This window comes from Leuciscus leuciscus, assembly GCF_965113295.1.
Source record: "Leuciscus leuciscus genome assembly, chromosome: 2".
NCBI classification, from domain to species: domain Eukaryota; kingdom Metazoa; phylum Chordata; class Actinopteri; order Cypriniformes; family Leuciscidae; genus Leuciscus; species Leuciscus leuciscus.
Window position 1 is genome coordinate 35,694,309 of NC_138726.1, and position 18,220 is coordinate 35,712,528.

The 18,220-nt window shown below is 39.3% G+C and overlaps 1 protein-coding gene across 2 annotated transcripts in view; it reads left to right on the forward strand.

Annotated features, from left to right (window-relative positions):
* Positions 1 to 18,220, forward strand: part of tent4b (terminal nucleotidyltransferase 4B) — a 49,257-nt gene that overhangs the window by 22,643 nt on the left and 8,394 nt on the right. For both annotated transcript variants that reach the window (XM_082161148.1, XM_082161149.1), the window contains exons 2-5: positions 7,137 to 7,260; positions 17,341 to 17,387; positions 17,967 to 18,087; positions 18,183 to 18,220. The exon at positions 18,183 to 18,220 is cut by the window's right edge and continues 70 nt beyond it. In XM_082161148.1, the coding sequence (XP_082017274.1) occupies positions 7,137 to 7,260; positions 17,341 to 17,387; positions 17,967 to 18,087; positions 18,183 to 18,220 (330 nt within the window). The remainder of the gene's footprint in view (positions 1 to 7,136; positions 7,261 to 17,340; positions 17,388 to 17,966; positions 18,088 to 18,182) is intronic.

The window sequence follows — 18,220 nt, forward strand, 5'->3', positions numbered from 1 at the left end:
AGCTTTGTATCGTTAGAAAGCCAGTCATATTTTTGAATGGTTGTGCATTATTCCCTCATTTTCCCCTGAGACGGGAGAAATGCAGATTTCAGTGTTTCAGTTCCTGCTTATAATGATGTAAAAATCGTCATTTTGCGTCATTCTAAGCAGGAAGTCCCATATCTTTGTTGAGGGGTTGAGACTACAAACACTCGTTCCTCATTTTTCCAGGGGGTGGGACCCACTCACGCTACACATACATAATTAAATTAATCTGTAACTTAAGCTAAAGTCAAGTCAAGTCAAGTCAAGTCATCTTCATTTATATAGCGCTTTTAACAACGTAGATTGTTTCAAAGCAGCTTCACAGAGATAAGCGTATAATTTAAGGTAACAGAGATAGTTTTGGCTTTATAGCAGAGTTAAGTTATTTTCCATCTAAAGTTAGTTTTGATTGATTTGCTTCCGTCGCAACGATCATTTGTTTTTAAATTAGGGGCCGCTAAGACGACACCATTCCCTCTACACAGACTTTAAACGCGAACCTGTGAGAAACGCTGATGGCGTTCACATGCGCATTTAGAATGGGTTCTATAGTTATGTGCATTTGAAATTACGCAGGTTTGGATTTTCCCTACAAGCCAAGCCTAAAAGCCAAAGTAAAAGTACTTGTCTTTCCTTATAAATTTTGATAAAGAATTTTATTTTATTTTGTCGCTTAGGGGTAGGAACGCGAAACGAATTTTCCCGACAACGCCTTATCTGTAGAGTGGTAGAGGGATCCTCCATAGGGACAGACTAGTTGAAACTTCAGCACTGCGTTGTCATCGGGTCCAGGCGAAGGTCCATCGTCAGATCTGGATACGGCCCGGATCCGGCAGGCTGCAGGAAAACCTCGGGATAAACACAGACACTAAAATTAGCGTAGATGCCATTCTTCTCATGATGTAACGAGTACATCAGGATTTATGGGAAGTGTTCCCGGTTCCGGCTGACCTAATCTATGCAGCCTAACATTAAATTATAGAAGTCTATAATGTATTATGTGAATGCTAGGTCAAAGAGATGTGTCTTTAATCTGGCTTTGAACTGACAGAGTGTGTCTGCTTCCCTGACAATGGTAGGAAGACTGTTCCAGAGTTTTGGTGCTAAATAGGAAAAGGATCTACCGCCAGCAGTCGATTTTGATATTCTAGGTATTATCAACTGGCCGGAATTTTGAGATCGCAATAGACGTGAAGGACTATAATGCGTTAAGAGCTCGCTCAAGTACTGCGGAGCTAAACCATTTAGTGCTTTGTAAGTAATCAGCAATATTTTAAAATTTATGCGATGTTTAATAGGGAGCCAATGCAGTTTTGACAGAACTGGGCTAATATGGTCATACTTCCTGGTTCTGGTAAGAACTCGAGCTGCTGCGTTTTGAACCAGCTGTAGTTTGTTTATTAAACGTGCAGGGCAACCACCCAGTAGAGCATTACAATAATCTAGCCTTGAGGTCATGAACGCATGAACTAATTGTTCCGCATTTGTCAATGAGAGCATATAGCGTAATTTAGATATATTTTTAAGATGGAAAAATGCAGTTTTACAGATACTAGACACGTGACTTTCAAATGAAAGATTGGTATCAAAGAGCACACCCAGGTTCCTAACCGACGACGAAGACTTAACAGAGCAGCCATCGAGTGTTAGACAGTATTCTAGGTTATTACGTGAGGACGTTTTTTGTCCAATAATTAGAAACTCTGTTTTTTCAGAATTTAGAAGTAGGAAATTACGAGTCATCCAATTTTTTATATCTGCTATGCATTCCGTTAATTTTGTGAATTGATTAGTTTCGTTAGGTTTTGAAGAAATATACAGCTGAGTATCATCAGCATAACAGTGAAAACTAATTCCATGTTTCCTAATGATATCTCCTAAGGGTAGCATGTACAGAGTGAACAGCAGCGGTCCTAGTACTGAGCCTTGTGGTACGCCATACTGAACTTGTGATCGATGAGACATCTCATCATTTACTGCTACAAACTGATAACGGTCAGATAAGTATGATTTAAACCATGCTAGTGCATTTCCCGTAATGCCAACATAATGTTCTAATCTATTTAAAAGAACGTTGTGGTCAATGGTGTCAAATGCAGCACTAAGATCGAGTAACACTAATAGCGAGATACAACCACGATCGGATGATAAGAGCAAATCATTTGTGACTCTAACGAGAGCAGTCTCGGTACTATGGTAAGGTCTAAATCCTGACTGGAAATCCTCGCAGATATCATTTCTTTCAAGAAAGGAACACAGTTGTGAGGATACTGCCTTTTCTAATATCTTTGACAGAAAAGGTAGATTAGAGATCGGCCTGTAATTGACTAATTCTGTAGGATCAAGTTGCGTTTTTTTAACAAGCGGTTTAATCATAGCCAGCTTAAAGTTTTTTGGTACGTATCCTAGAGACAAAGATGAATTAATGATATTAAGAAGAGGATCTATGACCTCTGGAAGCATCTCTTTCAGTAGCTTAGTCGGTATAGGGTCTAACATACATGTTGTCGATTTAGATGATTTAATGAGTTTAGTAAATTCTTCCTCTCCTATAGCAACGAACGAATCAAATTTTTCCTCAGGGAGGCTACAATGCACTGCCTGATGCGATACTGTAGTAGACGGTTGCATAGTTATAATTTTGTCCCTGATATTATCAATCTTATAAGTGAAGAAGTTCATAAAGTCATTACTGCTGTGTTGCTTGGAAACTTCTGGGCTTGAAGATTTATTTTTCGTTAGTTTAGCCACCGTTTCAAATAAATACCTAGGATTATGTTTATTTTCTTCTAATAGGGTTGAAAAATAAGCAGATCTAGCAGCTTTTAAAGCCTCTCTGTAAGTAATCGAGCTCTCTTTCCATGAAATGCGAAATACCTCTAGTTTCGTTTTCTTCCAGTTGCGCTCCATTTTTCTGGCTGCTCTCTTAAGGGCCCGAGTGTGCTCGTTGTACCACGGCGTTGGACTATTTTCTTTAATCTTCTTTAAGCGCAACGGAGCAACTGTGTCTAAAGTGCTGGAAAAGAGAGAGTTAAAAGTTTCTGTTGCAATATCAAGTTCTTCTAAGCTATCCGGGATGCTGAGATGATGAAACTGATCAGGAAGATTATTAATAAAGCAATCTTTAGTAGCAGAAGTGATAGGTCTCACATATTTGAAACACGGAGTCGGCTTTGAAGCCTTGGCTAAATGTAATTTACACGAGACTAGATAATGATCTGAGATGTCATCGCTCTGCTGCAGAATTTCAACGGCATCAACATTTATTCCGTGTGATAATATTAGATCTAGAGTATGATTACGACGATGAGTAGGTCCTGACACGTGTTGTCTAACTCCAATTGAATTTACAATGTCTTTAAATGCCAATCCCAATGCATCTTTTTCATTATCGATGTGTATATTAAAATCACCAACAATTAGTACTTTATCTGCAGTCAATATTAATTCTGATAGAAAGTCAGCAAATTCTTTGATAAAGTCTGTATGGTGCCCTGGTGGCCTGTATACAGTAGCCAGCACAAATCTCAAACGTGATTTATCGTTTACACTATATATTTTTACATTAAGCACCAATGCTTCAAAAGAATTATATTTAAAACTTGATTTCTTAGTGGTTTTGAAGCTATTACTATAAATTACAGCAACACCTCCTCCTTTGCATTTCAGACGAGGCTCATGTTTATAACAGTAATCTTGCGGGGTTGATTCATTTAAAGTAATGTAATCGTTTGGTTTTAGCCAGGTTTCTGTCAAACACAGCACATCTAGGTTATTATCTGAAATCATATCATTAACAATGAGTGCTTTTGAAGTAAGCGATCGAATATTCAGCAACCCAAGCTTTAGCATTTGCTCATCTGTATTATAGCTGTTTTTTATTTGTTGAACATCAATTAAATTTTTAACCTTAGATGGGTTAAAACGTTTTTTGGATTTCCAAATTCGGGGAACAGACACAGTCTCTATATGATGATAGCTAGGTGAAAGAGGCTCTATGTGATGTGATTTATCTGACCTGGGTGACGCGAGGCCGCTAGCAGACGGTCGGTTTAGCCAGTCTGTCTGCTTCCTGACCTGAGCCCCAGATTGTCATGTTTGAGCTCTAAGACTATGAGCCATATTACTAGAGAGAAGAGCAGCACCATCCCAGGAGGGATGAATACCATCTCTTTTCAACAGGTCAGGTTTGCCCCAAAAGCTTTTCCAATTGTCTATGAATTCTATATTATGTTGCGGACACCACCGAGACAACCAACCGTTAAGCGAACACAATCTACTAACTATCTCATCACTCCTGCGAACAGGAAGGGGGCCAGAGCAAATTACAGTCCTTGACATCGTACTTGCAAGTTCACACACCTCTTTAATATTAATTTTGGTGATCTCCGACTGGCGGAGTCGAACATCATTAGTGCCGACATGAATAATGATCTTAGAGAATTTACGATTAGCATTAGCCAGCACTTTTAAATTTGCTTTGATGTCAGGCGCTCTGGCTCCCGGCAAACATGTGACTATGGTGGTTGGTGTCTCTATTTTCACGTTCCGTGTAATAGAATCGCCAATAACTAGGGCACAATCATTCTCAGTGGGTGTTTCACTGAGCGGGGCAAATCGATTTGTTATGGTAATCGGAACGGAAGAGTGGTTTTTAGATCCGCGACTAGAGCGATCCCTCACTGTCACCCATTTTCCCGGCTGCACAGGCTCTACTTCAGCCGGAACCGACTCATGTAAAGTGTTCACTATGCTATGCACATCCAAAACATCTGAAGCTCTAGCACTCTTACTATCCTCAATTAAAGTTTGGATGCGTGTTTCTAATTCTGAAATCTTCTCTGTCAACCTAACTGTCTCCTTACATTTATCACATATAAATCCTATATTGTCGACAGAGAAGGCTATGCTAAACATGTGACATGAAGTGCAGGTGACAATAACAGGACAAGACATTACTCACCGTGTTTGTTGAGTGATTCTTACTCACCTGAGCTTTTATGAACTCAAAGGCGCGGGCGCGCGAGAGAAAAATAAATAAATAAAAATACCTGAGCGCACGGGTGGCGCGTTAACAGGCTAGCGAATTACTAGCGTTTTGTGCTAGTAGTACTAATAACAAAAGCTAGCGATGTCAGTTTAATCTGAGATGTTGGGTAAAATGTAGTAGTATAAACAACTAGAAATGGTAGTAAATGATGGTTCAAAACAAAGAAATACAAGGCTAAGACGGAGCTTACAGCACCGAAGCAAACAAACACACTCACAGCAGGCAAGGCAACGAGGCAGACAGGAGCAATCGATCAGCGAAATCCTAAACTGGCAGTATAAATTGTTTAAACTTGTTTTTCAAAAAGTTTGTTTTTGGACATTTGTTTTCTTTTTAAATTGCTGAAGGTCATTTGATTGACTGTTTAAAACACAATAGATATCATCAATGCGTTTTTTGGGTAAAACTGCAGTGTATTTGGCCATGATCAATGCCATGTCACTTTAATTCAGCGTGAGCGTTGCAGCAAAAATAGACTCAGCGCCGAAACGATCGCGGCACTGCTGCTTCTGCTCTGCTCCTGCTTTGAAATGTGTATTGTGAAAAGCGCTATACAAATAAATGTGAATTGAATTGAAAATAATGAGATGCTGGCAGTGGAATGGGGGGGGGAAAGCAGTTATTAGACGTGCCGTTTTCTTTTTTTTACTTGAGCACCTCGTTTTTAGAATGCCGTTTCATGGGTGAGATGCTGCAAAAGACGCGAGACACGAGTGTAACAGCCAAACACGTCCGCCATACATAAAAACAATTGAAAAGCTGTGCAATGGAATGCAAAAAAACTGTAAAGAACTACTACTGTATGTTTGATGTTTGATGACCTCTAAAACGCAAAACTTTTCTTATTTTAGATTATTTCTGAGTGTATATTATGTTTAAGATAAGTTTGTACAATATTTGCCTCCATATTTCATTCATATTTTCTGCAAACATTTAACAAACAAGTCATTTGTTTTACATTTACACCATTTTGATCACTTCAGGTGTTGTGCGCTTGGAATATAACTTTTTTTTTTTACCAGATTGTTGTTAAAGAGAATGTTACTTGAATATTGTAGTTATGTTTTTAAGTTGACTAGTTAAACATAAATCAAAAAATTGTGAATCGGTCAATCGTTCTGAAAAATATAGTTTTTTTTTTTGTGCCATATCGCCCAGCCCTACTGGATTGTGAAAGAACAGTATATTTAATGTTAGGCCACTCTAGCAGTTAGCAAATACAGAAATAACCAATGCAGAACATTCATTTAGTGTAGGTGTAATTGCAGTGTCCACACAGATTCTATGTTCAACCTCAGGAGGAAAGACTTCAGTTCTTAGGAGAAGCCACACGTAGAGCAAGTCACTTACTGCAAGTCAATTCACTCTGCCATCTTGGTAACGTTCCAGGGTGTCAGAATACTACATTTAAGCATTCAGGTTGAAATGAACTTGGTTCAGATTATTAGAGATGTTTAATAAAGAGGCGTCACCCAGATAGTAGCTACACTCTCCCAGTCTCCCTCTTCCTGACTCAGAAGCCTCACTAGCTCTCCCTGCTGTTATAACCTGTCTTTGAATATTTACTTGCCTGTAGCTAGGGTGTGAATTTGTTTCTTTGATCTTTTGTCACCCTGAGTTATGTCATTAATAAATTACATTTTAAAATTACTATTTTTTAATAAATTACATTTTAAAATTACTATTTTTTAATAAATTACATTTTAAAATATATTAAAATAGAAAACGCATATTTAAAATTTTACATTTATTTCACAATGAGCATAAGTAGTTTAGGTGTATTTAACCTAGTGAAACAAGAAACCTTTGTATGCATACTATTGGTTGTGTAATGTCTTATTCTTTCTTTGTTGTTATTGTATGACTCTTACAACAGCTCAGGTCATCAGAAACCAGGTTTATTATTAAACACCAGGTTTATCATTTATCATCGCCTGGTACTGTGCTGCTAAATCATTTTAATATAGTATTTGTGTTACACATTAAATGACTTTATTGCTAATAATGCAATCACTCTTTGTGGAATTAGATTATGTAATACTTTATTTTTCTTTCTCTCCAGGCTGCATGAAGAGATAAAGGACTTTTATGATTACATTTCTCCTCGTCCAGAGGAGGAGCACATGAGGCTGGAGGTGGTGGCCAGGATCCAGAGGGTCATCAAGGACTTGTGGCCAAATGCCGAGGTTTGTGTTACTTACACACACCTTTTAGTTAAACTGACTGTTTTCTTGAGGTTTATGTAATTCATATTCTGGATATTTGGACAATTAGGCACAGTCAATATGGTATCTGCCATGAATGCATTAATACGAACATAAATATAAACACTTGCCTACTTTCAAGTTTCCAGTTGACCGTTTAAATATCAAACACCATGTGTGGGTTTATTCTTGTGATAGTTCACTATTACACCGGTGTCATGGACATGCAGAGGTCTAAATGTAAAGCCCTGGGGGACTCCATTTCTAAGTTGTGACTGGAACCCATCAGAAATATAAGAAATAATCTTCTCAGTTCACCATTTAACAGTGATTTTGCTTTATATATTTTTTTTACAGTTTGCATTGTTTAGTCCAGCCATATTGAATTTGTTGGTGCTCAGTGTTGGGAAGGTTACTTTGGAAATGTCTTGGGTTACAGATTACAAGTTACCCTATTTAAAAATGTTTGATTACTTTTTGATTTATTTTTCTAATTTCCAGCACTGAAATGCATTTTTATCATTCACCATGGTGGCAACTCTGACAGGTCTTTCAGTGGCAATGTGGATTGATGTAATTGGCAGACGTGATGCGCTTCAAATTAAAACGAGAACCAATCAAAGGCATCAGAATAGCATAATTTTACTAAATGGCCTTTAAATGGCTAGAGGCATCGTGCAAATCAAAAACAGGCAAATATTAAAATGAATGTTCAACATATTCTAGCTTTTAACAGAAAATATTCAGATGTAATCTTTAACCTTTTCATAAGTAACTTACACATTTTTTTCTCAGTACCTGTAAATGATCACAGTTACATTTACTTTGTAATTAAATTGCGTAACTCTGTTACATGTAACTAGTTACTCCCCAACACTGTTGGTGCTTAATCATCTTTTTTCTTTCAGTTAGACGATTATGTCAGGTCAATACGCCAGCTGGAGTTTTAAAGACAGCTAGCTTCTTAATGTTTTCTAGCAGTGAAAGAAATATGCCTAATGGGTGTTGAATGTAAAATAAAGAAAAGACACATGACATGGAAATTTAAACTGTACAGAATCCGCTAAAAGAATAGCACAGCTAAATCAACAGAATCAGAATCAGTAAGAGCTTTATTGCCAAGTATGTTTACACATACAAGGAATTTGTCTTGGTGACAGAAGCTTCCAGTGCACAGACAGAATGACAGTGATAAGACGGATAATACAAATAAAATAAGTGAATAACACAATATAAATAGACAATGGACAGTATGTACAGGTATGTTATATACAATGCAAGGGAATATGAATAGAGGTAGCCTATGGTATGCTAAATAAATATGATTATAAATAGTGGCCAGTGGGGGCATTTAAAGGGCCAACAGTGACCCTTTAGCACATTCCAGAAGTGGCAGGACCCTCTGTTGCTAAAATGAATTTTTTGAAATGCATGGATAATGGACTGAAAAATGAATGTATCTATATGAAGAAGTCTTTTGCTTGCTCAAAAATAATCCATAGCTTTTAAACGGTCTGATTTGACTTTTGTGTTTTGAAAAAAGCCTAGTTTTATTTCTGGTTGTATATTAGCTTAGAGTGCAGGGTAATGTTTCATGGCAACATAATCTGTGTAATAACATCGCATGTTTTTAGCCATATGAGGGCAAATTGGTAGAAAAGTAACCAAAGCACTTTTAGCTATGACATGCATTTTATCAAAGTATGACTGATTTCTTCAGGGGCATGCTTATATTGTATCTCACAGTGCTGTGTTTGTCTTCATGCACAGATTAAGGAAACAGAATTAGCATCTTTTCCTCAGTGCCAGTGTCTGGTTGCTTGTGTAATTTGGGAATGCAATCAATGCATATTGTCAGACATCCTATCTTATAAAAAGTGAATTTCTCCTGTGAACTGATATAAGTGCACAGGCTAACAGCTACTAATAGTTAGTACTAAATATCAATTATTCTCAATCACCCTCTCAATATTACCTAAAGGATGTGAAAAGTCTGTGTAAGAAGATTGAGTATTTAACTGTGCAAGGAGAGGCTTAACCTGCTATTTTTGAACCACATACATGTCATTAAGTCCATGTGTGTATGAAACACAGGGTTCTTGAATTCTTGTCCTTGACCCTTAAACAGGCAACGTGCACAACATGATACATACACTTTATTCTCTTGTAGGAGGCATGAGAAAAAGAAAAAAAAAACATTCAAATTTTGTTATCATTATCATAGATGAGTCTGATTGGAATATGTGGGACACAAGACTTGGTTCAAATTTTCTGTGCTTGTTTTGTCACTTTGGTCTAAAGCCAACATGTCCGCCAATAGTACTGGACATTCTGACTTTGTAGAAAGTAGGCATCTATTAATCTTATTATTTTTATTTTTTTTTGCAAAAAAAATGCTAAACAACTGCTAATATTAATTGTTAACATTGTCTTAAAGTCCCCCTGTAGTCAATAAGTAAAAACTTTAAAACTCATCTTTGATCTCCAAAATTACATATTTAAAAGTTTTTTTCCTTGGAAAAAAAGTTCTTCATGCCTTAAAATAGCTTGAATGTAACTCTAAACCCTTGCCTCATTTAGTATAGACGGTTCTATGAATATGCAAATTAGCCCCGCCTCCACTCACAGGTAGTTTGTGACGTCAGAAACACCAGCGATTTCAAACCGCGTTTTTGAGACTGTCTTTGGTTCACTGCAGTTCCCTTTCAGTCAGTCACTACGAGTTACGTCAGTGAATGATGAAATGGGGGGTTTCGCTTAGAAGCCTATCACCTTCGAGTTCTAGAAAATGAGCCAATGGCAAAACAATGCCATGGGTCTGCGGAATTTGCATAGCGCCCCACCGCGTGGGTATAAAAGGAGCTGCGCGGCAATCTTGCATTATGTTTTTGCTTTAGAGCCAAGAGCATTCTTCACTCTGCAAGCCTTTCTGAGTTCTACTACGAGATGAGCGACTCTTCAGTGCTGTTGGTGTTACATTTTGTTCCAGTGAGATCACATTACCTGCTGCTGGTCTGTGCAGTGATCTGCCAACAGTGTGTGTTTCTCTCCCTGGTCGCTTCAACACACTGTTGAGCTTTTTCTCTCCTCTCTAAAAGAGCTGCACATGGCACATCTTTTTAAAGATGACTCGCCCGTGTATTTCTGGATGCGGTAGACAGGTTTTGCCTAGATCTCCTCAGACCACACCCCCCTTTTGCACATTGCAACACGTGAGGTTGCCGGATGATGTCGCGGGCCAGTCTTCGTGCGGGCCTCGCGTTTCATTCGGCGATCCAGAAGACGACACTGTCTATCACCGCATCACGAGGTGGGCTAGAGTCTTCTGGAGATAAAGGCTTGGCTGTGCTGCCTCCTTCGGGTGTGCCAGCATTCCCCTAGTCTGATCCAGAGTTGACTGCCATGCTTTCCCGGGCAGCTACGAGCATCGGGTTAGAGTGGAACCCTCCGCCCTGTCCCGAGCGCTCAAGGCTGGATGATTGGTTTTTGTGGGCGGTGAGTGCTGACACCCGTCAGCACCTGCCCCTAATATCTTTCTTCCCGGAGGTGCATGAAGAGGTCATGAGGTCCTGGAAGTCTCCTTTGACTTCCCGTGATCGTTCAGTGACCTCTTCCGCCTTCTCTACCCTCGACGGGGCGGCGGCCAATGGGTACACTGGGGTCCCCCCGTGGTTCACATGACCCCGCTGGTTCAGTTTTTGGACTCGCCCGTCTGGACCTTCAGGTCAACTGGGAAAAGAGCAAACTCTCCACCGTGCAGAGGATCTCTTTTCTCGGTATGGAAATCGACTCGGTCGTCATGTATGCGCAGCTTACGAGTGAGCGCGCGCAGTCACTGCTGAATTGTCAATTCGAGGGCAAGAGTGCAGTTCCACTGAAGTTATTTCAGAGGCTCCTGGGGCATATGGCATCCGCAGGGGCAGCCACGCCGCTCGGACTGCTTCATATGAGACCACTTCAGCACTGGCTTCGCGATCGGGTCCCGAGATGGGCATGGCAACAGGGCACGCTCCAAGTACCAGGGCCAGAGTGCCCTTAGAACGACTGTTCAGGCATGTTGTTGTCTCAACAGATGCCTCTGCCCACGGGCTGGGGGCCCGCGGGCTCCTGGACAGGACCGTAGTGCCTTTGGCATGTCAATTGTCTCGAGTTGCTGGCAGTACGTTTGGCTCTGCACCGTTTTCGAACGTTGGTCAAGGACCAACACGTACTAGTCCGTTCAGACAGCATGGCGACAGTAGCATACATCAACCGACAAGGTGGTCTGCGCTCCTGCCGTATGTCGCAACTCGCCCGACATCTCCTCTTATGGAGTCAAAAGCATCTGAGGTTGCTTCGAGCCATTTACATTCCAGGAGAGCTGAATCGTGCAGCCGACGAGCTCTCATGATTTCGGCCACATCCCGGGAAATGGAGACAGACAGTTCAGCTGATTTGGGAACAGTTCGAACTCAGACTTGCGCAGGGCACTGGTAGTCAGCTGCTGTGGCGTTATTGACACGTTGTATTAGTCATTATATTTGATTATTAAATAAGTCATTTAATTAAATGATCAATCACATCGAAACATCACATCGAAATTTGCAGACCCTGTCATGCTGTTGGCTATATGCCACTGCAGTGGACGCAAATTGCAGTATTAAGGCTTACGATTAGGCTAATCAGTTAATTGATCTTTAATTGAAACGACGACCGATCATGGGAATTTATGAAAATTGACATCCCTAATATTTACATATATTTATAACAACATTTATAAACTTGATTTTCACTACAGGGGGACTTTAAGAACTTTTTTTTTCTTTAAATTTACTTTTAAAGAAAATTTAAGTTATGTTGCTCATGCTGTTATTTACTGCATTTTGAAAAGTGTCCCCTGAGATACGTTGCCAGATTAGGGTATAAAAAAGGATTATCCACAGTATTGACAATGAATTGTGTCTGAAGGTAAACTGGGCCCCCTGTACCGGTCACGGCATTATTGCGCATTCCGGGGGGAGGGGTGGGTTGTGGCTGGTGGGGGGTCCAGTAGAAAACTCATCCTTCTGGCCTCTGTGCATCCTGTACAGTCCCCCTTCTCAATCTTGGCCTATGTATTTTATGTTACAAATTTGTGAAAATGTTAATATTCACATGTAAAACTGATATTACGTTTAGTTGACTACATCTTTGCATTTTTAACTAGATATTTTCTTACAGGGTTTCACTCAGCTCATTTTAGGATAGAACAGGGGTGAAAATTATATGTTGTATTATCAATTACATTATATGACTGATTAGGGATGGAGCTAAACCCTGCAAGACAGTGGACCTCAAGGGCTAGATTTGCCCACTCTTGAGGATGAAAAAGAGACAGTTCAGGAGTGAAAAATACAAGAAATGTGTATGACTGAATTTTAGGACACTGTACTGTCATACATGCAGTGTATTTTGCACATTTATTTATTTATTTATTTATATATATATATATATTAGTGGTGGGCCGTTATCGGCGTTAACGTGCTGCGTTAACGCGAGACTCTTATCGCGCGATAAAAAAAAATATCGCCGTTAATCTATTCTCCAAGTTGGGTTGGGAGATGGCTCTATACTACACAAGCTATGATGACGCAATCTACCCGCGGCCGCGAGGTAAACCCGGCTGCAACGCATATTCGTCGTCATCTTAAGTAAACACGGCTGAAAGTGAAAGCTTGTGAAAAAGATCGGTGCAACATCCATTATTTGGACTTGGTTCGGGTTTAAGCCGTCAGACAAGCAGCAGCAAACTATATACAGAGTGTGTGGGGTAACAGTTCGGTAAGTTAACACATGACTAATCCGTTCTACCACCTCAAATTCAAAACGAAACATGATATCACTGAATACCAGCGCGCGCGTATTATTCCCATTCCAATATATCTTAGTGGTGTAGCACATAATCTCGATTTTAAGAATCGTTGTTGTGTTTCTTTTTAACTGAAAAGACATCAGTTAGACAATATTCTAATTTTAAATTTGGGGTTTCATAAGCTCCAAGCCATAATAAACATTAGACCTACTTAAGTCTCTGCAGCTAGTGTACTTAAATTTTATTTATCTGCAAAATGATGTTGTATACTTACAGTTTTGCACAATATATGTTCTCAAAACTACATACACCCTTTAAAAAAAAATACATTTAGCAGTTGTTTAGCATGGGTCTGTGTAATCTGTTCTGAAATGGTTTTATTATAATATACTGTATATCGTTATCGCAAGAGGCTGCAATGTATATCACAATATAGATTTTAGGCCATATCGCCCATCCCTAATTGATAGCCTATAGTAGTTGATAATAACATAGGCCTACCTAATGTTGCCTTTGGACGGTAACAGTACAGTAGTAACCTTTTACAGTCTATGAGTAGAACAGCTTTCTCAAGCAGTTTGTGATGCATTTTGGAAACAGGAGATGAGCCCCTGGTCTAATGCGCCACCTGGCTTGAGAAACCCGTTCTCAAAGACTTACTTTTAAAGTCATTATTTGGGTAGCACACATATTCTGAATGCCTTCGGCAGAATTCAAACGGGCCATTTTAATCTAGATTAATCTAGAGTAATTTCAAAATTAATCTAGATTAATCTAGATTAAAAAAATTAATCTATGCCCACCTCTAATATATATATATATATATATATATATATATATATATATATATATATATATATATATATATATATATATATATATTTTTTTTTTTAATATATATATATACTTTTTTTTTTTTTTTTTATAAACCATAGGAGAATTGATGACTTTGGCCTTTTTTATACCCTAATAGGGCAACATATCCTGGGAGATACAACTCATAAAATCCAAACTACATCAAATATTTCAAAAATTCTTTTGGATATGTTTTACTTAAAGTCCCTGTAAAGTCAAAATTAAGTATGTGTTCTGAGTTTGTCACACCACAGAAAAATGTGTTATTAGCCACCCAGCCAAATTTGAATGATAAAAAAAGCCGGCAAGTACATAAAATAAGCTATCAAAATCTTGAAAAAAATAGCAGTGGCCTCTGCTCTCAAACGCTGGGGGCGTGTCCGCTGGCTGCGCTGAAACCACGCCCACTCGCGTGAACGCTGCCGTCGCCACACTCAACTGTCACCGCTACAGCCGGAATGGATGCTCCTAGCAGCTTAATTGGTTTTACAAAGCCATACATGTTCGAGCCTGGACTACCTACTATAATTATAACATAAGCACACAAGGCAACTTACACTCATTGGTGGGCACGCACTGCTGATGATGGCACCAGTTGTCGGTGCGACGGGAGTATGAACACCGAGGCGGGAGATACACACCAGTAACAGCGGATTATCAGTGAATCCCAGTTGTCTCCGACGAAAGTTTATAAAACTATCCCGTGTAAAATGATCACTACAGAGGCGGGTTTTGGCGGTGATCCTCAGCTCTCCATCAAGGTGGCTCTTCACAAAATTAATCCACATCTTCTTGATGTGATCGTTTTTCGGAAATTTTAATAAGGACACCGATCTGTTTTGTACGTGATCGCATCCAGGTAGTATGCATTTCCGTGACGAAGGCATAGCTAGCTAGCAAACTGTAGGCTGTAGTAACAGTACTGACAGTAACTCGCGATCGGCAAACTGATGTGATTGTGCTCTATTTATATTGTTAGGGGAGGGGCCAGCGTCAGGGGCTCCAGTGCGTCATCAAGTAGGGGCGTGTCCAGGAGCTCAGGGCAGAGTCCTGCACGGGTCCATTTTTGGAGACCCGCCCCCGCCAGTACCCGCAAAGTTCAGCACCAGATCCGACCCGTCACCCGTGATAATATCAAAATTAAATCCGCTCCCGCCCAGACCCATTAATATTTGGCCCGTTACCCGACCCGTGCCCGCGATAAACCACACAGGTGACGCGTTCATGTAACATAAGGGTGCGCTGCCAATAACGCACCTAAAAGCTGTCACAAAGAACTGGGAAAAGTAATGATTATTAATAGGCCTGTCAAATATATCAATGAGACATTTCAATTGTTTATTAATAAGCAAGTGTTTTCTGTGTCAAAGATGACGATGCTGACTCGCGATCTTCACAGTAGTGAACGCGCCAGAGAGAAATGCACATTTCATACGGATTATAAGCAGAGTACAGTCTGTTTTCTTTCGTTTTGAATTGTTTTGTTTAAAAGTACACATTTCATGCTTTCTATTTCTCAGGTCTGTGAGGCAAGTAGCTTATACGATGAGTTTCGGTTCATTTAAGAGACGATCAGTTCACCCGCGGGCGCCTCCGGCCGTGTCCTGATTATATTGCCTGCCTGCTATATTCTTATTTATTAAATCCATGAATTTGGTAGATGAAACATTGATTAAAATTAAGATACAATTAATACAAAACGAAATTCACTTTAAAGAAAGGCTTAACAAACTTAATGAAGTGGTCAAAATCATGTCTGCCCACTCCATTTGTCTCACGATATTCCGATATTCGGGATCATCTTATCTTATTCATGCTTTTCACTTTTCATATAATCAACATGAAATAAAAATAAAAAAAGTATATTATTTTATTTAAACATGAATATGAAACTAAATCGTTTTTTAATGACTGGGCTACAACACATAGGCCTATTAGCCTACAGTACAGAGAAATTTAATGTCGCAACTTGGTCGGACTAAAAGGGGAGAAAAAAATAAAATTGGGTCGGTCCTAAAGTCGGTCGGGTTACGGCAAACAATAATATTTGTACTAAAACACATATTTGCGTATGTGTAATGCTGGTAATTTAGACATATGAAATATTGCACATATTTTTCATCCGCTACCCGCCCGCAAGGAGTTCATTATCCGCCCGCGTCCCCGCCCTTGAATTTTAGGAATGTCACAATCCACCCGTTTTAGCCACTTTTATCCGCGGGTACCCGACCCGTTGCAGGACTCTGGCTCAGGGGCTCCGGTGCGTCATCGAGCCCCCGTTTTAGCCGCGCCCAAAAAATCCGGAACACAGCAATGGTGAAAAACTGTTTAACGGTCTAACTCCACAATTCAGAACTTCACAGTTCACAGTCTTTGTAATATGTTTTAGCAATACATTTCTAACATTTATAATGTGTTTAGAATTTTTATTTTTTTTGCCTTTACAGGGACTTTAAGTCCAGATGATATAAAACGTGACATGAAATAATTTTTTTGATGATCATTTTCCACACTTGCCTGTTTTAGGGTTAATTATTTATGCTTAGCTCAAATGTGCTGTATATAAATATTTTTTGACTGAACTAAAGCATAAAAATACCATATGTTTCCTGATATTTAGGAAACATGCCAAAATACAGTTCTACAGCAAGTTATTCCACTTTGAAATGTGTATTCTGTGTCGGAATGTCTGTTTTTGTATTGGTCTGTGTGATCCCGCCCACTGCCTATTTACCTAATAGTATTTCGATACCCCAGGTGGCCAGTTGGTGGAAAACACAGCATATTGCAGCCATGGAAGCCAGCGAACAAACTGGGTCAGTGATCGCAGATTCTACCCGACCTAAAAAGCCTCTGCATCAATCTAAAAAGCTCTATGACCAGAGGCATATTAAAACGCAGATAAATAAACTCTTCAACTTAGAGTAAGGCTTTTTGCCTTCCATTGTCAATTGCGCTCGTCCCTGTTGCGTCCTCAATCTGGAAACCCGCGTGAGCATTGAGTCTGAGGAGGAGGGGGTGGGGGAAACAACTCTCCAATATTTTGAATTTGGACTGCAGTAACCATTTCAACCGCTAGCAGTCAATATTACATACTGCACCTTTTAAGGTGTTGAGTACATTGTCTACCATAGGCTTGCATAGCATGTAACTCAACATATTCATGCATCTGAGTTCACATCTTTCTCACCCGTTTCAGTCCTTGTGTGTTTTTTGCAAATAATTACATTTGTGCACTCAGACAGAAACTCTGATTTGCATGTTTAGATTTTAAAACATTTATTTTTTTATCAGTTTTAAATATGAACACAGGATGTTTGTTGGGTTCTTGTAGGGGAAGACTGAGTTGAACCTCTTTTCCTATTTTCTGATTGCAGGTTGAAGTGTTTGGCAGCTTCAGCACAGGCTTGTATTTACCTACAAGGTAATGTTATGATTTTTTTTCTCTTGCTACATTTTTTCACTGAGCACAATATTCTTATGGTATCTTGCATGGTCTTGTACGTACAACTGTTTTGTGGTTTGAATTCAACTAAAGTTTAAGAATTTTTGTAATTATACAAGTATTATGACATGTAGATGTATTTTAACTTTTTGTGTTTGCATGGAGGGAATAAGATTTGTAATTTTAGCTCTGCTTACCCTGTATTTGTGTGCATTTTTTGTGAGAGCCAATCTCATGTCACACACCAGTACTGCATTTAAACAACACCTGGATTACTGAACTGTGGCTTAGTGGAATAAATCTGTCTGTGCCAACACACACGTGTTTTAGTTGCTGAAGCAGTTGAGTTTAGCACTCAGTTATGTGACGTCAGTAAATTCTTAACATACTTAGGAGCACTTAGATCATTTTTATTTATTTATTAAAATCCATCAAACTTTTCCCAAAACATCAATACACAGATTCATCTTTTACTGGATTATTTATTTCTTAAAATAATGATTTCTGTTTGCTTTTTTTAAAACGTTCTCTCCTCTGTATCCTCCCTCTTTATATCAGTGATATAGACTTGGTGGTTTTTGGTCACTGGGAGACTTTACCTCTTTGGACTCTGGAAGAGGCGCTACGCAAGAGACAAGTGGCAGATGAAAACTCTGTCAAAGTCTTGGATAAAGCAACGGTACGAGCACTGCCGTGTGTCATACATGTGTGTTGGGTGTTTTTTGGCATCTTTCAGACATCCCTGCTTGTCTTTAATGCTCTGTGTGTCTGTAGGTCCCCATCATTAAACTGACAGATGCACACACAGAGGT